This window comes from Papaver somniferum, chromosome 7 (assembly GCF_003573695.1).
Source record: "Papaver somniferum cultivar HN1 chromosome 7, ASM357369v1, whole genome shotgun sequence".
Classification (NCBI taxonomy): domain Eukaryota; kingdom Viridiplantae; phylum Streptophyta; class Magnoliopsida; order Ranunculales; family Papaveraceae; genus Papaver; species Papaver somniferum.
The window spans coordinates 95,257,628-95,282,311 of record NC_039364.1 but is presented as its reverse complement, the minus strand read 5'-3'; the positions used below and the strand labels follow the sequence as shown (position 1 = coordinate 95,282,311).

The 24,684-nt window shown below is 36.3% G+C and overlaps 2 protein-coding genes across 8 annotated transcripts; one reads left to right on the top strand and one right to left on the bottom strand.

Moving 5' to 3' along the window:
- The first annotated feature begins 14,106 nt into the window (after positions 1-14,106).
- LOC113297896 (DNA mismatch repair protein MSH4-like) lies at positions 14,107-21,194 on the top strand. 4 transcript variants are annotated; one of them, XM_026546471.1, is made up of 24 exons: positions 14,107-14,254; positions 14,635-14,838; positions 14,962-14,997; positions 15,089-15,201; positions 15,528-15,573; positions 15,910-15,956; positions 16,071-16,178; positions 16,338-16,413; positions 16,565-16,637; positions 16,734-16,879; positions 16,992-17,077; positions 17,441-17,580; positions 17,680-17,819; positions 17,896-17,946; positions 18,038-18,076; positions 18,603-18,765; positions 18,857-18,924; positions 19,090-19,148; positions 19,250-19,406; positions 19,782-19,834; positions 19,958-20,056; positions 20,224-20,338; positions 20,434-20,556; positions 20,901-21,194. In XM_026546471.1, exons 1-24 carry the CDS (start codon positions 14,174-14,176, stop codon positions 21,063-21,065), a joined length of 2,388 nt encoding a protein of 795 aa, XP_026402256.1. In that variant the 5' UTR covers positions 14,107-14,173; the 3' UTR covers positions 21,066-21,194. The 4 variants fall into 4 exon arrangements, with proteins under 4 accessions (XP_026402256.1, XP_026402255.1, XP_026402258.1 ...); XM_026546470.1 differs by having other exon boundaries at positions 18,038-18,101; positions 18,622-18,765; XM_026546473.1 differs by lacking the exon at positions 14,107-14,254 and adding an exon at positions 14,293-14,526 and having other exon boundaries at positions 18,038-18,101; positions 18,622-18,765.
- On the bottom strand, positions 21,093-24,174 carry LOC113297898 (trafficking protein particle complex subunit 1-like). 4 transcript variants are annotated; one of them, XM_026546476.1, is made up of 6 exons: positions 24,029-24,174; positions 22,992-23,258; positions 22,793-22,907; positions 22,584-22,702; positions 21,890-21,947; positions 21,093-21,366 (listed from the first exon to the last, which is right to left on the bottom strand). In XM_026546476.1, exons 2-5 carry the CDS (start codon positions 23,213-23,215, stop codon positions 21,899-21,901), a joined length of 507 nt encoding a protein of 168 aa, XP_026402261.1. In that variant the 5' UTR covers positions 23,216-23,258; positions 24,029-24,174; the 3' UTR covers positions 21,093-21,366; positions 21,890-21,898. The 4 variants fall into 4 exon arrangements, with proteins under 4 accessions (XP_026402261.1, XP_026402263.1, XP_026402259.1 ...); XM_026546478.1 differs by having other exon boundaries at positions 21,093-21,361; XM_026546474.1 differs by lacking the exon at positions 21,093-21,366 and having other exon boundaries at positions 21,578-21,947.
- Between the last annotated feature and the right edge of the window lie 510 nt (positions 24,175-24,684).

Here is a 24,684-nt window from a genome sequence, read left to right as displayed (position 1 = left end):
TTTTTTGTTGGTTTGTAATAATTAGTTTTATTTTTATTTCTTTCTTTATTTGGGCTTGTAATTTAGTTGTTTGTTAGGCTTGTAGTTTCTTAATAGTGGGCTTGCTCTAAACTTAACTTTTTGGATTTTGGGCTTGCCTCTATTGTGAACCAAACTTAACTAAATTTTGGGCTAAAAAAAAAAAAAATTGCTCCTTATTTCAAAAACCAAAATTTTTCTCCCTCTTTAAAAACCAAAATTTTATCCCAAGCAAAACCAAATTTTCTTTTCAAAACCCTTTCAAACCAAATTTTCAAAACCCATTAAAACCAAATTTTTTGAAAAAATGGGCGAGTGTGTGAATAAACTCCGTAGTCTCCATGAATACATGTACCCTAACATAATAAGTCAGTTATCATGTATCGTCTTACCCCAGACTGATGGCCCATTTGAACTAAACGCAAGCATGATACAAATACTTCCTATATTTCGAGGGTTCGATTCTGAGAATCCCTATAACCATGTAAGAGAGTTTGAACAAATTGTCCGGGCATTACAACCTGACCATATATCCGAAGACTCTTTGAAATTGTGCTTGTTTACATTTTCTTTAAAGGAAAGGGCTAAAACATGGTTTTACAATCTGAGACCGCAGTCAATCACCACTTGGGACCAACTCACAAATCAATTTGTCGGAAAGTTCTTTCCACATCATAGGACCATCTCTATTCGTCGAAGTATTAGTTGTTTTGTCCAGTTAGATGGAGAAACACTTTTTCATTATTTTGAACGATTTAATGATTTGTTGTTTGAGTGTCCTCATCATGGCCTCGAGAAGTGGAGACTGGTCGCCATTCTTTATGAGGGACTAGACTTTAAGTCTCGAGCCTTGGTTGAATCTATGTGTAATGGTGAATTCATTGATAAAACTGTGGACGATGCATGGTTATTTCTAGCTGAAGTTGCAGAGAAAACCCATCAGTGGGAAACTAGGACCATGCCACATGATATGGGTAATCACCATGAGTCAGATGTTGATTTTCCCAATGAGCTTAATTCTGGATATAGTGTTTCATACCCTATTGCTGAAAATGTCAATCCATATTCACCTATTTTAGAGGCAGATGTATGGACGAAAAACACTAATGGTTTTGACAAAGTAGGATTTTCATGTATTTGTGATGATGATGATTATGATGATGTTATATTAGAAGAACATGTCTATGCTGAAAATGTTATGGAACCTTTGGGTTCAAATACATTAGGCTTTTCTGCCCCGATCTTCATGAATGATGTTTCTTCTAGTATTCCATATACATGTGATGAGGCTACTGATTTAGATATTGTGCAGTTATCCTGTGAAGAGCATGACTTAGGTAATGTTGAATCTTCTGTTGACACTAATGATCCTATGCATGAAAATATAGTTGATGTGTCTGATTCCATACTTAAGCCACAATATATTGCTTCTTTTGATGTTAATTTGGATATTTCGGATAACCATGATTCTGATTTGGACTTGTGAAATTGTGTTGTGATGATGAGCATGCTACACAACTTGATTATGATTTAGAAAATGCTGATGTGACTGATAATATTGGTACTTTTGATCTCATGCATGTGAGAAACTTAGATGTCACCTTCTTGCCTAAGTCACAGATTGAGATTATTCCACCCAACCTAGATTTGGTTTGTAACAAAAATTTTAAACCAACTTTTCTGAAGATTCCCAACCTAGGATTGGAACTGTGTGCCTCTCAAGTCCTCTTGGACTATTTTGCATCTAAATACAATACTTTTAAGGAGCCACAGTTGGAATATGCATGTTTGTCCATCCCAAACAAAGTCCATTTTCAGTTAGACCTTGTGAATCCTGCACCCCTAAAATTGTTAGATTTTGTGCTTAAAAGTAAAACTGTTGAAAAATTTAGGTTTAGGGGTGATTCATCCGGTTTTTCACTCTCGCTCTCATTTCAGTCCAATTTTAGTGTTTTGAAACTGTCTATGTTTCAACACTTTTTCTTTTGGGTTGATCCTCAACTCTTTAGATTGTTAGTGTATGGTGAATTTTTTGTATATAATCCAGTAGATAAAATTTCTTAAAACCCTTTTGTTCCTTGTGTATATATTTTGCTAATCCAATATGATCTCGGCTGACATATGTTGGATTCTTGCCTTGAATAACGGAGTTCTAATTTTGCCTTCGCCGTCAAATCGGGTATTCTCTTTCCTTTTTCTCTACTCAACATGATCCTCTTCATATGTTGTATTATAATTTTGTTCATATTTTGAAACATTGAGGACAATGTTTAGTTTAGGTTTGGGGGTGAAAAGTAGATACTTTGATAATATGCCATAATTGAAAACAAAACTCCATCTTTTTGAAAAAATTGAAAAATTCCAAAAAAATTGAAAAATCAAAATAAAAAATTAAAAAATTAAAAAATCATAAAAATGGAGCTCATTTACCTTGAAATGTTGACTCTTGTGCAAATATGTAATTATTAGGAGTCTTAGTCTAGATATTTAGGCACCCTGATTCTAGCACAATTCACATAGTGATAAGAAATTTGCACGCGCACGATCTACCAATACATGTATAGCCTCGATCTTCAAGGTGTTTGATAGGAAGTTTGATTGCCAATCACTTTAGAATACTGAATGAGACTTGACTAGCTTGTTCCTTGGTTGGCTGGAATAGAAGTTGGAGGATACGTTAAGAAAAGCAACCATAGAATTTGACCGGATGCATTCGATAAGGGCCACCTCTTGCTAAGAGTCATGTAATTATGTTTTTCTTTTTGTTCATGTATCAAAAGTGTCACTATGTTGTAAAGATCAAAGTTATTTCTTACAAAAAAAAAAAAAAATATTCAATCAAGTATTTATTTATTCCATGTTTTGTCATGTTAAAGACAATATTCTCTCTTGTTCCAAAAATAAAAGAGAGTAATCAATGTAAATAAGAGTCATGTAAAGAGTCATCTTTTTGTTGTAAATAGTCTTGTAATAAGCAAGGAGGGTGCAGCCATCGATGTATAACGCGGGTAAACTGAAATATCACCAACTCATTGGGTGAACATTCACAATTCTCGTAAAGCCGGACAGCTAGCTTGGCTTAGAATTCGGTTCTTAGCCTAAAAACTATCTCTTGGTGATTAGTAGTCATAACTTCAGATCTTTCTTTACACATGTGTAGATACACTTTACACTCTTATCACATGTCTTTTTTTGTTATCAGTGCTAGGATTGTGCCTTCGATAGCTAGATTGACATCTCCATTTTGCTGTGAGCTTAACTGTTTTGCACATGTCACATTTGATGGAATCTGAGCTTATTTTTTGTCCTTAGGTTTTGTAGGCACACCTCTGGTAAACCTTCACGAGACTTCAACTCGTCCACTAGGGACACTTAGTGGTTTAAAAGGCTTAGTGCATACGCTAAATGCATTCGAGAGACCAGCGACAGTGGTATAGTTAGGATTTCCTTAGTTCTGTTTTACTTGAGGACAAGTAAAATTCAGGTTTGGGGGTATTTGATGAGTGCCAAATAATGTATATATTTATCCCTTTTTGTTGGCATTTTAACTCATCTTTTATGCATTAATTCTACATTTTATCCCATATTCTGTATTTTCATTGTTTTCAAGAATAAATATTTTTATTAATTAATTTTGCATTTTTAGGTAATAAATAAAGTTCGGATGAGTCGCGGAGCGAAAAGAGCAGAAAAGTAGTGAAAAGCCGGGAGAAATTACGCAAGGAAGCCGCGAAGAATGGTGCGCACAACCTCATTTTCTACACACAAAAGCGCCTCCGTTCTCAGCCATCAGATCAGTTCTCAGGAGCATCCGACGGTCGCTCCTTCATAGATCATCAAAATCGGAAGTCTCTGCCAAGCACCACAGCGCTGAAATTCCAAGCCTTCAGATTAGATGGTAGTTGAATCCAACGGTCGTTCCTATGCCTGTTCATCAAATCCCGATGATTCCGCCTTACACTACAGTACCTAACTCCATCTGGTGCCGTTAACTTCGTTGCACCTCAGAATCCGACGGTCGATTCACACATCCTTCCATCTATCCGTTCGATTCCACTCAGATCCAATGATCCAACATCTCAGCTCGCCAAACATCAAAGTTTGATGAACCCGCTCAACACCCTAAGCATCAAACCCATCGACCCAAAACAAACACCCACCTTCTTCTTCCCCAAAACTCATTTCCCCCAAATTTCTTCTCTTCCCCCGACCATGGCAGACCCTGCCATGTCTGCTCCGCCGTCTCCATCTCCACCACGACCACAAGGACGCCACCACCATCACCTACCTCTTCCCTAGTCGTGTCTGTCTTGTTCTTAGCATTAATTTTTGATGCTACCAAGAAGACAAACATAGCTAGGGTTTCACAGTGGAGAGAAGAAGGAAATTGGAGCAGCGTTCGAGTAAAGGATTAGCAGAGGAGGAGAAGTACAAGCATGGGTCGAGGCTATTTGCATCAGAGAGTGAGTTTAATTTCCAATTTAAAAATTAGGGTTTCCAATTTAGGGTTTCTGAAAATTTGGATATTTTGTAAGCTATAAAAGGGAAGTGATGTGAGATGTAAAAACTGTTCTTGGACTAGCCAAGTTTCCACCCAATTTGGGTTAGCCTAATTTCAATTGTTCTTGCACTGTTAATTGTCCTGTTAAATTTCAGTTTCAACTGTTAGTTGCATTTTCACCCTTAGTTGCATTTGTTGTCATGTTAGTTTTGAGCCCAATCATGTATAGATCTTTTTCTACAGTTGGGGAATACAACAAATCCCTTAGAGAACTTGCGTGTGGACAAACTTCACGTTATGCACCTCCCATAGACCATGATGTCAATAGTCATAGGAATTATTATGGACATTTTCAAAGTCCCGAGCCGCAATACATGAACCCTAATGACTATTCATACATGCATCATTCGCCACAACGTGAAAATGAACATTTTGCTAGTGCCTCACTCACACAATCATCACTGATCGATCAATTAGAAGCTCGAATCGCAGCTTTAGAAATGCAATCACATGAGGAATCTGTCACATCTAATTTTCTTAGGCAACCTAAAATCTATGCATGTCCTGCATGTGGTAGTTTAGACCACCCTGTTGAGAATTGTCATATTTTGCATAATTTTAGGCAATCTAGAGAAAATCCAAGGTATGAAATGCCCATGAATTGTGAGAATGGTAGTCATTGGGACCATAATCAATCCTTTGAGGGTTGCGATCAATCTTTTATAAACCCTAATGACCATGCACACATGTACCAATCACCACAATTTGAACATGAAGAATTTTGTACTCCCATGAATTTAGACTCCACCACAGAAGCTTTCAGACTTAGTGAGCAAAACTTCGATAGATCTACATCACGAATTCAGGCATATTTAGATCAGATTTTGCTTCACCTACAAAAGGAGGAAATTCATGAGGAAATGTATGTTGTCCCTAATGAAGTGTCTAGTCCCATTCATATAAATAATGTTGAATATGAACCTAATTTAGAGGAACATGAATCGACTAACGACACCACCACTTTTAATGAGGACCAATATGCATGCTACCATGATGATGATTATGATGATTATGATGATGTGTTAGAAGAACATGAAAATATTGTGGGACCTGTTGGTTCAATAACATATGGCTTCTCGCCCTCGACCTTCATGAATGTTGTTTTTTCTAATACTCATTGTAATTCATATGATTTTGATATTGACATGGGATTCGTACAATTATTCTGTGAAGATGAGCATGACATAGGAATAGTTGAATCTTCTGTAGACACTAATGCTAATATGCATGAAAATATATTTGATGTGTCTGATTCTCTACCTAGGTCACATTGTGATATTTCTCCTGATTTGTCGATGCATGAGAATAAATTTGTTGATGATGTTGATGACTCTGATTGTGATCTTGCCAATTTGTTTGATGATTGTGAGCATGTTGTGACACGTGTAGAAGACTTAGGAGATGTTGATGTGATTAGTAATGATGTGCCTATCGTCCTACATAAGTCACAATCTGATGGCCTTCCACCCAACCTAGATTTGGTTTGTACCCATATTGTCAAACCGACTTTTCTGAGAGTCCCTAATCTAGGTTTGGAACTGTGTGCTTCCCAAGTCCTTTTGGACTATTTTGCATCTAAGTATAATATCTTTGAGGAGCCACAGTTGGAATTAGCATGTTTGCCCGTCCCTAGCAAAGTTCATTTCGAATTAGACCTTGTGCATGATGAACCCCAAAAACTGCGAGATTTTGTATCCAAAATTTTATCTGTTGAAAAATCCAGGTTTGGGGGTAGCTCATTTTGTTTCACAGCTTCACTTGCATGCCTATCATATTATTATTGTGTGAAGCTGTTGAAACCTCTACACTTTGTCTTTTGGGTTGATCCTCAACTCTTTAGATTGTTAGTGTACGGTGAATTTTTTGTATATAATCCAGTAGATAAAATTTCTTAAAACCCTTTTGTTCCTTTTGTATTTATTTTGCTAATCCAATATGATCTCGGCTGAAATATGTTGGATTTTTTTTCCTTGAATAACGGAGTCTAATCTTGCTTTCGCCGAAATCGGGTATTCTCTTTCCTTTTTCTCTACTCAACATGATCCTCTTCATATGTTGTATTATAATTTTGTTCATATTTTGAAACATTGAGGACAATGTTTAGTTTAGGTTTGGGGGTGAAAAGTAGATACTTTGATAATATGCCATAATTGAAAACAAAACTCCATCTTTTTGAAAAAATTGAAAAATTCCAAAAAAAATGAAAAATTAAAAAAAAAAAAAAATGGAGCTCATTTACCTTGAAATGTTGACTCTTGTGCAAATATGTAATTATTAGGAGTCTTAGTCTAGATATTTAGGCACCCTGATTCTAGCACAATTCACATAGTGATAAGAAACTTGCACGCGCACGATCTACCAATACATGTATAGCCTCGATCTTCAAGGTGTTTGATAGGAAGTTAGATTGCCAATCACTTTAGAATACTGAATGAGACTTGACTAGCTTGTTCTTTGGTTGGCTGGGATAGAAGTTGGAGAATACGTTAAGAAAAGCAACCATAGAATTTGACCGGATGCATTCGATAAGGGCCACCTCTTGCTAAGAGTCATGTAATTATGTTTTTCTTTTTGTTCATGTATCAAAAGTGTCATTATGTTGTAAAGATCAAAGTTATTTCTTCAAAAAAAAAAAAAAAATTCAAATCAATCAAGTATTTATTTATTCCATGTTTTGTCATGTTAAAGACAATAGTTCTCTCTTGTTCCAAAAATAAAAGAGAGTAATCAATGTAAATAAGAGTCATGTAAAGAGTCATCTTTTTGTTGTAAATAGTCTTGTAATAAGCAAGGAGGGTGCAGCCATCGATGTATAACGCGGGTAAACTGAAATATCACCAACTCATTGGGTGAACATTCACAATTCTCGTAAAGCCGGACAGCTAGCTTGGCTTAGAATTCGGTTCTTAGCCTAAAAACTATCTCTTGGTGATTAGTAGTCATAACTTCAGGTCATTCTAGAAACATGTGTAGATACACTTTACACTCTTATCACGTGTCTTTAGTTGTTATCAGTGCTAGGATTGTGCCTTAGATATCTAGATTGACATCTCCATTTTTCTATAAGCTTCTACTGTCTTGCACATGTCACATTTGATGGAATCTGAGCTTATATTTTGTCCTAGAACTTTGTAGGTACGTTCTAAGCAAACCTTCACGAGACTTCACTCGTCCACTAGGGACACTTAGTGGTTTAAAAGGCTTAGTGCATACGCTAAATGCATTCGAGAGACCAGCGACAGTGGTATATGTAGGATTTCCTTAGTTTTGTTTTACTTGAGGACAAGTAAAATTCAGGTTTGGGGGTATTTGATGAGTGCTAAAAAGTGCATATTTCTATATATTTTTCTTGGCATTTAACTCATCTTTTGTGCATTAATTCTACATTTTATCCCATATTCTCTATTTTCATTGTTTTCAAGAATAAATATTTTTATTAATTAATTTTGTATTTTTAGGTACCAAATAAAGCTTGGATTAATTGCAGAGCGAAAAGAGCAGAAAAGTAGTGAAAAGCCGGGAGGAATTACACAAGGAAACCGCGAAGGATGTTGTGCACAAGACCAGAAGGATGAAAATGGACTCACAAAGGAAGAAATTGTTCTTAAAGAAGAAGTGGGCTCAAGATTGTTTAATCCCAAACACATTTCCTAAACCCAAACCCATTTTCTAAGCCTAAAATCAATACCCAAACCCGTTTCGCCTCTTAACCGTCAGATTGGATCCATTCCATCATCCAACGGTCGCTTCATCACAGTGCATCAAACTCTGAAGCTCCTGTCTAACACTACAGCACCTAACTCCATCTGGAGCCATCAGTTTTGTTGTGTCTCACAATCCTACGGTCGCTGCAAGCATTGCCATCTCAGCCGATAGATTCGATCCAGATGTGTCGATCCAACGCTTTAACTCACTGGACATCGAATTCTGATACATCCGCTCAACACCCTAATACCTAACCCTATTCCTACCCAACCAAACACCCCCCTCACTCTTTTTCATCGACTCCATCTTCTCTTTCTCCCCTCACCTCCTCTGCAACCTCCATGTCCGCCACCATCTCCTCCACCTGCTATCCCAACTGCTCCGCCATCACCACCATAATTACCACAGCGTCGAACAATGATAACCCATCATTGTTCCCCTCTCCCTAGTCCGTCTACTTTACTTATTCCACACATTTTCAACCGAAACCTAAAGTGTGAAATAGGTAAATTAGGTCGATCTAGAGGAAAATTGAATGTATGGGAAGCAAGAGAAGACTAATTCTAAGCATGGGTCGAAGTTTGATTGGAGTCAGAGATTAGGTAAATTTCTAAAACCCTAATTTTTCTGATTTGGGAAATTTTTGGGGGAAATCAATTGAATGTTAAATTGAAGTATGGGATAGTCTATTAGGGTTGTTATCAGAGTTAGGTAGGATTTTTTTTGATTTAATTTGTATTTTCACCAAACCCTAATTGGACTGATGTGGTCCTGTTTTGGGGAAAGTTGGTTTGTGTATAAATAGAGATGATGGGTGTGTGTTAGAAGGCATGCCTGGACTAGCCAGAGCACCACCAAGAGGCCTGGAATAGCCAGGACCTCAGCTGTTAATTTTGTTTTCAATATCAGTTCATTTTAAATTTCAGTTGTTCAATTCATCATGTTCTAGTTTAATTGCTAAGGGGGAGATGAAATCATGATGCTTCTGCTAATTCAATCCAAGCTAGATATTGTGCTTGTTGTGCTGAAATGTTTAGGATAGTCTTAATCAAAGAACATCCTTTAGGTTGTTAAAACACCTAAGTGGCTTCTCTGCGGGTAGTTGCAGTGTGAGATCCCCAACTATCACAAGGTTTAGAATTATCTTAGTGCCTTTAGCCTCCTTTCTAACCCAACCCTTTGATGAGCAGCAGGCATAGAACCTCCACTGCCATCTAGTTAGTCAGAAAGCCAAGAAGCTGACTGATAACTAACAAGGGACAAGAGCAGTATTGAACTGAGATTGCCTTAGCATAGGTAAAATGGTGGATTTGAAACCTTAGTACCCTGTTACCTTGCTTTACTTTCTGTCACTAATTCAGTTACACCAAAACAGCTCAGTTGTGTTTTAACACAACACAAAAATCTTTTTTTTTATCAGAAATCTCTAGGAAAACAACAATAGCTCCCTCCAAGTCCCTGTGGACAAACCCCTGCTTATTCACTTTCTACTTTAGATCCTGTGCACTTGCAGGTGTAAATATAACCATAGTTTTAGGACTCATTCCTTGAGCTACCAATAAGATTTAGTCTCCACATACCTTTTGTTGATGAAGTTCCTCCAAGCTCTCCTCAGTAGATCTTCGTCTTCAATCGATGAACATCGTGAAGTCTAAAAATCAACTACACATTCTATCCTAATCCGAGACACAACTATAAGTAGACTATAAATCAAGACTTATAGTTTTGATCAACTAAACTTGAAAAACAAGCTTGAGATAGAAACACTTGCGAGTTCGACCGAGCAATGCTAACAATAAAATTGCCAGTCGTAAACAGTTGCAGAAACTGTTTTTTGAAACCTAAAATTGAAACTTTTAACCAAGCAAAAGCAGAAATAAATGGTGGGTTTTTCGATTTATAACTTATAAAAGCCATATCTGGTGTATTAACTTCGTTTTAAACTCATTGAGTCGTCAATTTTTGATTTTCAAGTGCATCAGATGAAATTGAATTCGTTGGTTCACCGGCTAGTTTGGATTTCCTTTATTGCCTTTGTCCTTTCTCACCATTTTTTATATGAATAGTTTAATCGAGGATGGAAATTTTTGAAAATCAATGATTAATTGTTGCCAAGATGAGTTGGAGAAGAAGTCGATGGAAAGAAAAATAGGAGAAGAAGAAAAATTGAAAACAAATAGACTATCGGAAGGGTAAAAAAATAATAATCTAATTGATTGGGGGTATTTTTTTAACTTTTACCTAGATTAGGCCGGTTTCTATGGGCATAACAAACTGGCCAGTATGCCACCCACTATGGAGCTGGCGAACCAGCAGACAAGTATCTACCGAGCGATGGAGTATCGATCGGTCAATTGAAAATCCACAGAGCGGTCAAGACTCGACCGCCAATGGTGAAAACTTGACCGTCCAGTATATCCCATCCAACGGTCCTAAATTAATTACCATATAAATATCAATTCTAATTTCATTTCAACCCACACCTTCACTCAAATTTTCATTCTTTCACTATACAAATTCAATATGGTAATTCGGGGGCATATATTTACCTTAGCTGAAGATGAATGCATTTGCAGGAATGATGTTTGTTTTTTACACTGGATAATATCAATCGTGCACAACAACAACAACAAATCACTTTTTGGGAAAAATATCACAGAGATTTCAAGAAGAAACATTGAACCTCAATAATCGAGATACAAATAAGTTGTGTGGTCGCTTCCAAGTAATCAACAAGGATGTAAACTTGTTTGTTTCCTTGCTTATGCTAACCAATCGATACCGAAGAAATGGTGAAAATGAAATTTATGTGGAGCAAAGGTGTCGAAAGATTTTCAACTCGAAAGTTGATGTGGAGCAAAGGCGGAATGGCGTAACAGAAACGGAAAAGATTTTCAACTCGAAAGTTGTTATCAAATCTTGAGAGTGTTGTCCAAATATGATGCATTTAATTAAATTAAGTATGCATTTAGTTAAGTTGAGTTAAGTTTAAGTTAAGTTAAGTATAAGTTTAAGATATCATTATGTTAACTGCGAAATTAAAAATAACATCTAATTTTCAACGTCACTTCTTGTTGATAAATCTAATTTTCGAATTAATTTATATCAGTGCGTCTTTCATTAATCTAGATAATAAGATATAAACTAGATAATCATAACTTAGAATAAAAACTTCAAAAATAAAAATCAGGAACAATGTTATTCATTTTACATATTTTCCAATCGACGCGTTCATGAAAGGCGTTTCCTTTGTTTATCTTCTACTTTGTCTTCAAATTTTCCTTGCCTTAAACTCTTTTTTTTTGTCTTTTCTTAGATGCAGGTTTGATTTGGTTAATATTCAAAACTTTTAGACTTCTTTGCTTTTTACCCATTTCTTTATAACTGTCACATATCTTAGTTGCCTCAAGCACCACTCTAGAAAACTTAAGTTGGGTTTCTAAATCAAGTTGGCTTTCTAATTCTGCCATTTGAATTTGTTTGGGAGAAGATATAGAGAAAAAAAAATGTGTAAAAATTTTGGGATAAATTTTATGTTTGAATTTCACATATCTATAGCGATAGAGAAATAATCGTTGAAAATGAAATACCCACCAAACGGTGGATACCAAACCGCTAGAGGCCGAATCTCGACCGTCTTGATCACTCGGTAGAGACTCCATCGCTTAACCTTGTTTCCATAGTGGCACAACTAGTTTTTCAGGCCACCTAGCATGGCATATGTTTGGGTTTTCCAGCCTTAGGTCCCCCATAATAGGATTCGACAAGGAAGTCCGAGTTTTGGGTCCCGTGGATGGGCCCACTGCCGTGTCTCGCAGGACCCAACCCTCAGTAAGGCAAGCATTTTTTTAGAATGATTTTTTAGGGACCATGATTTTTTTGAGGGGACCATGGTTTCATTAGGCAACATTCCCTATAGTGATAAGGGGTGTCCTAAAACGTTGAAATGACTAACCTACCATTAACCTAATTTAGTTTAAAACCAACCTAATAACCACCTATATATATAACCACCACCTCCTCCCACCACCACCGCCGATTACCACCACCACCACCTCCGATTATCACCACCACCAACCACCGATTACCACCACCACCGCCCACCACCGCCGATTACCACCACCACCACCTCCGATTATCACCACCACCAACCACCGATTACCACCACCACCTCCTCCCACCACCACCACCACCGCCTATTTAAGAAATGTAACAACATCAATGCAATCACAATTAAGTTCTGTTACTTGATAATTTTATCGAGTATAAAAGACGCCAGCCGCAGCCTGATTCTGCCATGGGACCACTCCGGAGGTATTTTCCAACAAATCCTTCACTTTAATTTGATTTTGATTGCTTCAATCGAATAAAAATCATCAAAATAGGGTTTTAGTAGGAGTTACAGAGCCATGTTCGGTTAGACCAATTTTCCAAAAAACCCTAGTTTACTAACCGAACTTCTTGAAAATGAAGAACACGAAGAACAGTTCGGTTCTATTGGATTTAAAACTAAGTCACCGAACTCTCTGTTCGGTTGTTTCACAAAAAAATTTAAAACTACAAAGTCACCGAACTCCACCCTTAGAACCGAAAAAAAAAACAAATCCAGTCTAACCGAACTGTGTTGTTGTGGTCACTATCTTGACTTCCAAAATAACCGAACTTAGCCAATAGAGTTTTTCGTAAAAAATTTTAAAACTACAAAGTAACCGAACTTAGACAATAGAGTTCGGTTGATTCGCAAAAAATACTTTTAACCGAACTCCTTGTATTAGAACAATAGAAGTCCATAGGTTCGGTTCCTTCGCAAAAAAAGGATATCACCGAACTTTAGTTTACGAAAATAATGAGAAGTCCACAAGTTCGGTTCGTTCGCAAAAATGTTACGTTTTCTTTGTAACCGAACTCTACCTTTGAAACTTCGTAACCGAACTCTACCTAATTCGCCAAGAAATAAATTCCGTAGTAACCGAACATTTGTCTAATTGCATATATGCATATATAAGCCCAGTTCGGTTGATTCGCAAAATATGTTGAAGTTTGCGAACCAACCGAACTTCTAACACTAGGTTACTTTTAACATGCAGTTCGGTTGGGAACTTGGTTGCGTTGAAGTTTGCGAACTAACCGAACACACAAGATGTACCCAAATAAATTGTTAAGTTCAAAGTTCGGTTACCTACCATTTTATCCTAGGTAACCGAACATTACACTGTACGACCAAAACCTCCATTAACGAGCGAGTTCGGTAACCTGCGTGTTTGGAAAATGTAACCGAACTACACTTTCAGGTGTATTCGGTTACATGTTCTTGACATATGGTAACCGAACTGACCCAAATCTACATAAAAATTTTCATTTTTTTTGGAAGTTTGGAGCAATTCAACCAACATTATCTAAGTTTGAAGCACACCTGGGTACCCAAATACCCTTTCTCCGGTTGTGGTTGGTAAAATCCATCGTTTTTCATGTTTTCCTTCTTCATCTTCTCTAACTTTACTCTCTCAATAATTATACTTCTTTAAAAAAAAAACCATCTGATTTTTTAATCTCACTAATTATCTTTAACTTAATCATCTCACTAATCGTTACACTAACTATTATTAACACTAACTAATCATCACCCAAAATTAATCAGGAGGGTAATTTAGGTATTAATATAAATATCCAGATAAGGGATGACTCAAATATACTTTTAATGTTTTTACCCAAAATAAAACCATGACCCCAAGAAAAAATCATGTTCCCCGAAAAAAATCGTTCTTTTTTTTAAGTATATAAATATGTTGGAGTTAAAATCTAACTTGAGCAAGAACAATACCCATTTCTGGCGCGATTTTTCTTTGAAAGAAAACCAGTAGAGTGAGAAACAAAATCAAGAATTTGATAATGGAAGATGAAGTAGAAGGTGGAGTTGGAGGAGAGAGATCTAGCTTTGTTATCAGTCTCATTGAAAATCGCGCCAAAGAGGTTTCTCTCTCACTTGAATTTATTTTCTCTTTTAACTTTATCTACTGAAGTTGTTCCAGCAAATTTAATAGAGTGATTCTTCTTCTCTTCTTCGATTCCTTAGGTTTTTGTGATCATAATCCCGATTTTCAGTGTTTGTGGAATTTCCTTTGTTCAACGAAATCAAATTAGTTACTTAATTCTTCAATTTGAGATTAGTATAACATCTTTGGTGAAATTTGTTAATTCTATTGGTGATTAATGGCCAAACAACGCCTAATTTTAAATCACAGGTAGTTCGAGGTAGTATCGTTAATTCTCTTTCTCAACATTTTAGGTGTTTTTATGATGATTTTTTCTCTTTTTGATTTAGGTTAACTTCGACATCTTTTTCCGTACAGGTAGGAGTGGCGGCATTTGATTTGAGATCGGCATCATTGCATCTTTCTCAGTATATAGAAACCAGTAGTTCATATCAGAACACCAAAACACTATTGCATTTTTATGATGCTATGGTTATAATTGTCCCCTCAAACAAGTTCGCTCCTGATGGTATGATTGGGGTTTCTGAATTGGTGGATAAATTTTATTCTACAACTAAGAAGGTAGTAATTCCAGTTTTTAACTTTCACAGAAACGAATACCACTAAAGTTACATGTTGTTACATATTTCCCTACAATGAGATTTGTTATTAAAAATATTTGTGCGTTGTGGTTATATAATCTAGGTTGTTGTGGCGCGTGGTTGTTTCGATGACACGAAGGTCAAACTCTGATTTTGTACATTGTTTTGATATTTGTTCGTATGTTTTGACTAAAGTGATTCTAGTTTTTGTTTTTGTTAACATGTGACAGGGTGCTTTGTTGGTTAAAAGCTTAGCAGCGAAAGAGCCGTCGGCACTTGGTTTGGATACATACTATAAACAATATTATCTATGCTTAGCTGCTGCGGCTGCTACGATCAAATGGTACTCCAGAACTCAATATCATTTCCCGAGAAAAATAGAATATTGGTAGCAGTAAACAATTACATGTTTGCATGATAAATATTGAACTGGTAACTCACAGTGCCACAAAATGCGAGTTGAAATCATTGAGATAAAACAATCATATATAATTTGATCATTCCAAGTCGCATTTTGCGGCATTATGAGTTATCACTTATCTGCATGGATCACCAATCTTATAAAAGTTGATTTTATAAGAGTCAAATTCTTTCTTCATTTCTTATCTTGTTCTACTTTATCAGAGTTTATGACTAATGTATGAAAATTATTTTGATCATCATGCACAGGATAGAGGCAGAGAAAGGAGTTATTGTTACAAACCACTCATTGATGGTATGTGTTTTGGACTGAATATGCAGGATTTATCGTCTTAATTATTTTTTGCTCTCTAGAAACCGTTGTAGTTGAGGACTGCCTGGGGAATCGAGAGATCACAAACTAACTAGCATTCTTAGTTTATTCTGAATCATTTATCTGCAACCTGAAACACATATTGTCCCCTTTTGCCATAAGATTTGTAGATTATTATGTGAGTCTTAAAAATTTTCTCTTCTGCAAACTCCGTAATTTAGGATGTGTTTTATGTATCTTACTAAAACAAAACTGTTGGCTTGTTTTATTGGGGGGTATCTCTTACCGTATCTGTCTTGGATGCATGAACTTCCACAGGTTACCTTCAATGGCTCATTTGACCATGTGAATATTGATGCTACTAGGTATTTTCTATCAATGAATGCAATAAACTCTATTCCGGAAAATGTTTTACACCGTGCTTGAATTCCTTCCCTGATTTATGGATAATTAATCTATTAGTCTTCTTTGCATCGCAGTGCTCAGAACTTGGAGATAATTGAGCCATTAAATTCGTCACTTTGGGGCACAAGCAACAAAAAGAGGAGTGTATTTCATATGCTCAAGACAACAAGAACTATTGGGGGGTATGTTGATCCCTTGCAAATTATAAATCTTCTCGTCTGTCATCAGTGGGCTTTTAACTCAACAAATCTCTACTCTGGGTTTGAATAGATTACATATTTAGTACCACTAATTTTTGAGGAGATGGGAACTCGCATTTTACACGGATGTTCTTTACCCAGGACTAGACTTCTTCGGGCAAATCTTTTGCAGCCTTTGAAAGATATCGAGACCATCAATGCTCGACTTGACTGCTTGGTGAGTACTAAACTAATGCTTGTCAATCTTATGTTTCAAAATTGAAGTAGAGATGTCTTCAGAATAACGTAATTATGCTTATGATGATTTTCTGGTTTACACAAACCAAAAATCAATTTATTTGTCGATAACCTTGCACTTTATTTTCAAGGATGAATTGATGAGCAATGAGGAGCTATTCTTTGGACTTACTCAAGTTCTTCGTAAATTTCCGAAGGAAACTGGTAAGTGGAACTTAATAGTTCACATGCTTCTACAAATTTGTATATAGTTTACACTTTCATCATTGGTAATTGTTAGTTCTTCTGACTCCCAAACAGATAGGGTTCTCTGTCATTTTTGCTTCAAGCCAAAGAAAGTTACAAATCAGGTGCTGAGCTATGATACTTCGAAGAAGAGTCAAGTGCTGATATCAAGCATCATTCTTCTTAAAACCGCGTTAGAGGCCTTGCCATTACTATCAAAGGTTTGTTGAAATGGTTTTAGATTTTTTTTTTTGTAGTCTTTAACTTTTTCCCTTGCGTACCAAACATGTAAATAGACAGTTGAGGGTTAAATTATACTTTAAATTCTGCCAGGTGCTCAAGGATGCAAAAAGTTTTGTTCTTGGAAATATTTACAAGTCGATCTGTGAAAATGGAAAATATGCGTCCATACGGAAAAGGTGCATATGAATACAATCTTTTTGTGTTTGCGTATTCCTCCCTTGTAATAAATTATGCCTTGTTTTTTGTCACTTAGATTGTACAATTAATACATTCAATGATACTCTGGAGCAAATAAGAATCTTCTTGTACCTTCTTTTATACCACGTGCTTAACTTTACTATACTTAGAGGTTCTCTTTTGCATGTCATACTTGCAGGCATTTTTTTTCCTGTGATTTTGATCGATCTTATAGACATCTTATGTGGAACTGTTTTTCTGTTTGCTATTCTGAATAGTGTAGCAAATGTTACCGCTTCAATGCTATATTTTGTTTTCTATCTTATATATTGTAGCATGTAATTTATACTCTATTTTTTCAGTATATGTGATGTCATTGATGAAGATGTACTTCATGCCCGAGTTCCTTTTGTTGCCCGCACACAACAATGTTTCGCTGTCAAGGCCGGAATAGATGGGCTTCTGGATGTTGCACGTCGATCCTTTTGTGATACTAGCGAAGGTGTTCCATTGCTCACAATTACCAAAATCAATTTATTACAATGTCCATCTTAAAAGTCACTACAGTTCTGGAAAACTAATGTCAACAATGCCTTCACAGCGATGCATAACCTAGCAAACAAATATCGTGAAGATTTCCATCTGCCAAATTTGAAAATTCCTTTCAACAACAGGCAAGGATTTTACTTCAGCATTCCGCGGAGGGACATAAATGGAAATCTCCCTGGAAAATTTATTCAGGTTTGGATAGTTCTGCAATTCTTCCGACTTATCCATCAGAACTGTTTCAAACATTAGCTGACTTGGTAACCATCAGCTCTTGAAACACGGGAACAACATCCATTGCTCGACTCTTGAACTTGCTTCTGTAAGTATCACAGTGCTTCCAGTATATTTTAGCTCCACCTGAATGGACTCCCATGACAAATTTTTTGATTCATTCTTCGCTTGATTGGCAGTTGAATGTTCGAAACAAGTCTGCAGCAGCAGAGTGCTATGTACGGACAGAACTATGCCTGGAAGGTGCCATTAAATTATGTATTTGGTGATATAGTATGACTTGTGTATAAACTTGATTTCTTGCTGTATTTATGTTTCTGGGTTTTTATTAAAATTATGTTCATTAATAGAATGCGAAAAGATTGAAAAATTAGATACAGGAAAACCATGCTCACTTGTGAAAGGTAAGGGAATCGAATTACATCACTGTTGAATTTTGCATGAGTAAAACCTGAGTAGCCTACTGTCCTCGCCACCTATTCTTGGATGAAATTATAAAGTTTTTGTTCCATAAAGAAGTTAATTATGCGGTAAAATAGATTTTTTGGTTTCCCTGTTGACGCCTGTAATTGATTATATCCCTGTTCTTTTACTAGTTTGTATCCCTGTCTCTAAGCACCAATTTGGGTTGGAATCTATCATTTTGGTTCAGTAGATCCTTTCAAGGCTATCATGAACCATATGTAGGGAATTCTTTTTCGCATCCACTGCCATTTAACCAGCATCTAATGCTTTTGTACTTAGATTGTTTTCTACTATGCAGGATTAGTAGATGCCATCAGGAAAGATGTTTCTGTTCTTACAGTACTTGCAGAAGTGTTATGTCTTTTGGACATGCTTGTGAATTCATTTGCCCATACAATATCCACTAAGCCTGTTGATCGATACACTAGGCCAGAATTTACAGGTGGTTTTCTGGTTCTCTAGATTATCTGTTGAGAAATGCTTAAGCACAACAGAGTAAGAGATTAACTTATCACAGCGTTCCTGTTTAGTAGAGAACGGCCCATATGCGATAGATTCTGGAAGGCATCCCATCCTGGAAAGCATACACAATGATTTCATTGTATGTTCAAATTTTTGGGTTGATTTATGTAGTTAGGAGTTAATTTATTTTGATTGTTATACAATATGCAGTTGTGTTCACCATTACCTTTTCAAAAAGAAAAAGTGGTCACTGTTATTTCTTAACGCTCTTCATAATAGTTTTAAATTCGGTATTGGTTTACAGCCCAACAATATTTTCCTTTCTGAAGCATCTAACATGGTGATCGTCATGGGACCAAACATGTAAGTGGATCTGTAAGGTGGTTTTGGTTGTTCTCTCTCAATTGATAGGATTTCGGTATTTGCAAACTGCTTGTTGAGAGTCATTTGCACTTCAACCTCAGGAGCGGGAAAAGTACTTATCTCCAACAAATTTGCCTTATAGTCATTCTTGCACAAATTGGTTGCTATGTTCCTGCCCGTTTTGCATCTCTGAGAGTGGTTGACCGCATATTTACACGGATGGGAACAGGGGATAGCCTCGAATGCAACTCTAGCACGGTATGTTTTCCGAACTTCAGCTTTTCTACATTTCTCTTCAAAAAAATTGGAATCTGCTACTTAGATTCTTATTGGTAGCTATGTAATCATTTGGCAAAATTATTAAGCCCGAGGAGTGCAGTCTAAAGTGTGTTTAATATGAATCAAGTGTTAAGGAAGTCTCTTAAGGTACCTCTGTTGTCTATAGAAAATTCCTATTTAGTGAGGTCCTCGGCCTTTTCATTTAGATTGCTGTCAGTATCTGTTGGGCAACGCTTTTTCATCTTTCATGTGATGGAACAAATATCAAGTGTAGGAATTTTAGAAAACGTTCTTGTAATTTGTATGTTACATATGAAATGACATCTCTTGATTAAGCTTTTCCTATCAACACAGTTTATGACAGAAATGAGAGAGACGTCTTTCGTAATGCAAAATGTCTCTCCAAGGTATATCAACATAATCCTTCATACTTGTTTGAAATTGGGATTTTGCTAGTTATCTTGTAATACATTCTTTTTGGCCTTATCAATAAATAATAAATTTTGTAATTTGGGTGTGTATAATTTTAGGAGTCTGATTGTTATGGATGAACTTGGGCGTGCTACATCGTCTGCTGATGGATTTGCCATTGCGTGGAGCTGTTGTGAGCATCTAGTATCATTGAAAGTGTAACTACTGCACACTTAGATGGATGATAGTTTTTGCATTTCTACACATATATGGATCTATTATGTTCACCAGTGGGTTTATCTGTTTGGAAGAAACTGGTTTGTCCATTTCTCTTTTCCCAAATTTTTTAGCTGCAACTAATAGTTATTTTTTCTTCGAGCCTCAGATATACTATATTTGCCACTCACATGGAAAACCTATCCGAGTTATCAACCATTTACCCAAATGTGAAGATTCTCCATTTCGACGTCGATGTCAAAAACAACCGCTTAGATTTCAAGGTAATACGTAATAGATTCTCTCAACTGCATTTTGATGGGCATCCTTCCCATTCATTCCTCCTTTATTTACTCAAAAATTTCATCTGCTTTACCAGTTTCAACTCAAGGATGGCATCAGACATGTGCCACACTATGGACTCTTACTGGCTGGAATTGCAGGGTTGCCCAGCTCTGTGATTGAAACTGCAAGAAGCATCACATCAAAGATAACAGAAAAGGTAAAATCTACCATTTTCTATTAGCACCATATATACTCATCACATGATTTTTAAGTAGTTGGGATTTCCTTTTTGTGGACCTAACTAATCATGTTCAAATATGTGGCACAAAACATATTATTATTTGACATATTTCTGTCAAGCTTTAGAACCAATGCATAGACATTTGAAAACTTTGGAAACAGCTAAACAAATACCATATGCATGCATCAAACTGTTTTATATGCATGAGGTCATCAAATGAGAATATAGGTTTAGATGTAAAACATAAATTTTTTAGTTGTATTATTTAATTCTATGTAGGATCTTTGTAATACTGTTGGGTCGTTTTGGGGGTTGTGCAGGAAGCAAGGAGGATGGAAGTTAACTGCATGGAGTATAATTCGATCCAGATGGTGTATCGAATTGCTCAAAGACTTATTTGCTTGAAATACTCCAGCCAAGATGAGGATTCTATCCGAGAAGCATTGCAGAATCTGAAGGAAAGTTACATTGAGGAGAAGTTATAAATAGTTAGGGTTCTGACTTCTGATGTATATCTTCATTTTTGTTGTAATGATATTGATACTGGATGGTCAAGAAACTGAATAATGTCCTCTTTAATAGTCTTGATTGAAAAAATAAAAAATAAAATGTACAATATGCATCAGCATATATGCTCCAAAAGTAGGCCTTCAAACTTGCAATTAATTCAGAAAGGCACGATCCTAAATTACACGTCTTTCACTTGAGATCGCCTTGTAAGATGCTAAATTTGAGCTGCAACACCGATGTCACAACTTGCATTTGAGAAAACTTCACTCCACTGCTCTATGTAACCAAACAGGTAGCACAACAGATACAAAGTCAATGAGAGACGATGTCAAGCATACTAATGAATAAGCTCTATGTAACCAAACAGGCAGCACAACAGATACAAAGTCAATGAGAGACGATGTCAAGCATACTAATGAATAAGCTGGATGGTATGTGCACCAACTTGGATGGTATTTTGTAGCGTACTTGATAAGAGATCAATCTATTATGGAAATCACGTGCATCTTTAACTTAGTCGAAATGTAATTACATTTCCGATAAGCATTAGCATTTTCGGGTTTTCAAGCAGATGATTTTTCAAAGTAAGATGGAACCTGGAAGCTCAGCAAACACTAATGCAGAGGAAAATAGGCTGAAGCTTTAATGTTTAGCTCACTAACTGAAAAATGCGATATAAATGGGCACGAGAGTGGACAATATTGTAAATATATTTCTCAATCGTCTTTATAGGGATACATGTCAAGAAAAACGATATAAGTTTAGTACTGGTCTGGCAGATCATCAATGATATATGTACCTCCATGTACTACACATTCTTCACGTATTGATCGAGAGCTGTATTAAAAAGCTCACACCTGAAAACAAAAACCACAAGTATGGGTTAAGTTGCAAATCCAGATTTCTGTCGAAGGAGAAGAAGGCAGAGAAGCTTCCCATCTCAATCAAAGAGACGAAAAACAAAAAACACAATATAGTTGGCCTCAATAGTATTTCTTAAAAGTTATAACTACTAACCGATGGTAATAACCTGAGCCATATGCTTTCCTGACTGGTATTTGCCAATGAACCAGATAACATAACAATGGTTCCTAAGATGAGTGACAGGTGGCATGAAAATCAAAACTATTTGCCAAATGCCCAATTCGAGTCAACTGTGGTTGTTCCTAGAATGAAAAGTTCACTGAGTCCAGCATCTTAAACTAGTCCTGAAAATCAAGAATGGCTGTACCCTATGTTGTGTTAGGCGCTAGGCGAGGCACCAAGCCCTTTGCCTCGCCTAGCCTAGCCCCTAGGCGCGCCCGAGGAGCCCAGAAATAAAATAAAATAACACACATTTTTGCGCTTAGCGCGTTTTATTATCTAGGCGCCCTTGCACGACTCGTGCGCCTAGTGTGCCTTTCACAACATAGGTTGTACCAACAAAAAAGTATAACACGATAACAGCTATTACCAAATTCAAGAAGATAATCATAAAATAATTGAAAAATTACCTAATTTGAGTCCCTGGGCTATAGAGGGGATTCTTGACAACATACTCCACGTACAAACTATAAATGTGCTTTAGGGATTCCCGTAAATCACCAGTTTTTGGATTTGTGACCAATATTATCTGCACGAATTAAATAATCTGACTAAATTACAAAAGCTCATCCTCCTCTTTTCTTTTTGCATAAAAAAGACGTATAAATTCTCAACATACCTTTATCCCTGAGGGGGTTTCCATCAAACTTAATTTGTAGGAATTTGTACTGAAGCTATGGAATGAACATCCTTGACCTGGTAATTGAGGCACCCCAAGGTTTCCTTTCTCAACACTGAAATACAAACATATATATAGAATAAGAAACTGAGCCGAATGTTATAAGAATGTCGAATGGTGCAGGTTTTGTCTACATTACCTGGAAGGATCCATCTTTGCAGTAAAAGATTTTAGTGAGAAAAGAAGTCCGAACATGAGCTTGTGATCTTGTTGGGAACTAAGGGTTCTGAGAGGTCTATTCCACTCTCTATACAGCAAACACACACCATTCCTATTAAACACGTACATCATGTGAGCACGGTTCCCAGCACCACTGGGTATAGGAGGTGATGGACTGACCTCAGAGCCTCCAAAGAACTGCATCCCTCAGAAACTTCAAACAGTTCTTACAGCAGTCTCTTGTAGCCTGCCAAAACAAATTCATTCGCCTCAATGCCAAATGCTTAAATATGATATGCTTTCTATCTAGAAGAACAAATAAGATGGGTAGTAGCAAGCTTAACACAAATATAATATGACATCACAGATACAAACTAGAGTAGAACTATGGAAGAAAGACATTTAGAGAAGTCGAAACTAAAGCCAAAAACCTGAACCCTTTCGGGCATGAAAGACATTCTAGAAAAGAAAAAAATCAAATATAACATAAAACTTATCAAATTAAAATGTTTCAGGAAACAATTTTAGCTAAAAATAGAACCTTTACAGCTTACACCATCATCCACGAAAGGTCAAAAGAAAAGAAAAACTAACACCCGCTTTGCAGAGTTCAAAATCAAGTACAAAAATATATACAGTGTTTTAAATTTAAGGGAACAAAATATGCAAATTTCTAATTTTAAAGCTTCGTATTCAAACTAAATGTAGTTCCTTCAATAAACACTATCTGAGATCTTCGTAAAACAAAAATTTAAAATCTTAAGAAAACCCTATATTATTTGATGTGTCCAACATAAGATTACAATTTCAGATCTCTAGTAACAAAAAATATCAATAGTTGATCCTAAATATGAAAACATAAAAAAAAAATCAAATGTACCTAAAACTTTGGGTGAAATTCAATTTCAATCGACCTAAAATTAATATCAATTCAAATCCAACCAATAATGAAATGTAAAGAATGTAAAGGGGTTGCATTTATATTATATAATTGATCAGACCATAAATTTTCCGTACCTGAATTCTGTAGTTCTACGGAGTTTTGTAGATCAAGAAATGTTTTGAGGTACTACTAGTCTAGATTCTAGAACTAGAAGTAAAACCACTTTGAATATGGAAAGAAGACAGAGGCGCAGTCTTAATAGGAGCACTCATTTTTTCTTCTTGGGTTAACACGTGACAGCAGATACCAAAGGACACTTTCCGTCTTTCTACTAGATTTTTGTTAGGGAGAGCAAAAATGGAAGCGAAAATCGTTATTGACTCGTTAATTAGTATCAACTTGATATATTTGGCCGATTCGGACGAAATTGCGCCACTTAAAACACAGACTCATCGCAACTTTTTGATAAAACCAAAAGATCTTGGCTAATCCTTTTGCCAAACCATACGCACGAACAAAATTTTTCTCCTACTTTTTTGTTTTTCTGAAACTTGAGGAACACCGCCATAATCCGAGTCATGTTAATAGGAGGGAAACAATGGATTTGAGGAGGGAATTAAAATTTCAACGAAGGGATTGACTTCTCAAAAGGGAAATGAAATATCCAAAATATCCTTGACATCAAAATAGTTAAGACCACCAGCTAATTCAATCAATTCTGAAATTATACCATATTCCTCTAAGAAAACAGTGCACAGTAGTAATGGAGCTTCAAAGAATAGGCATAGAA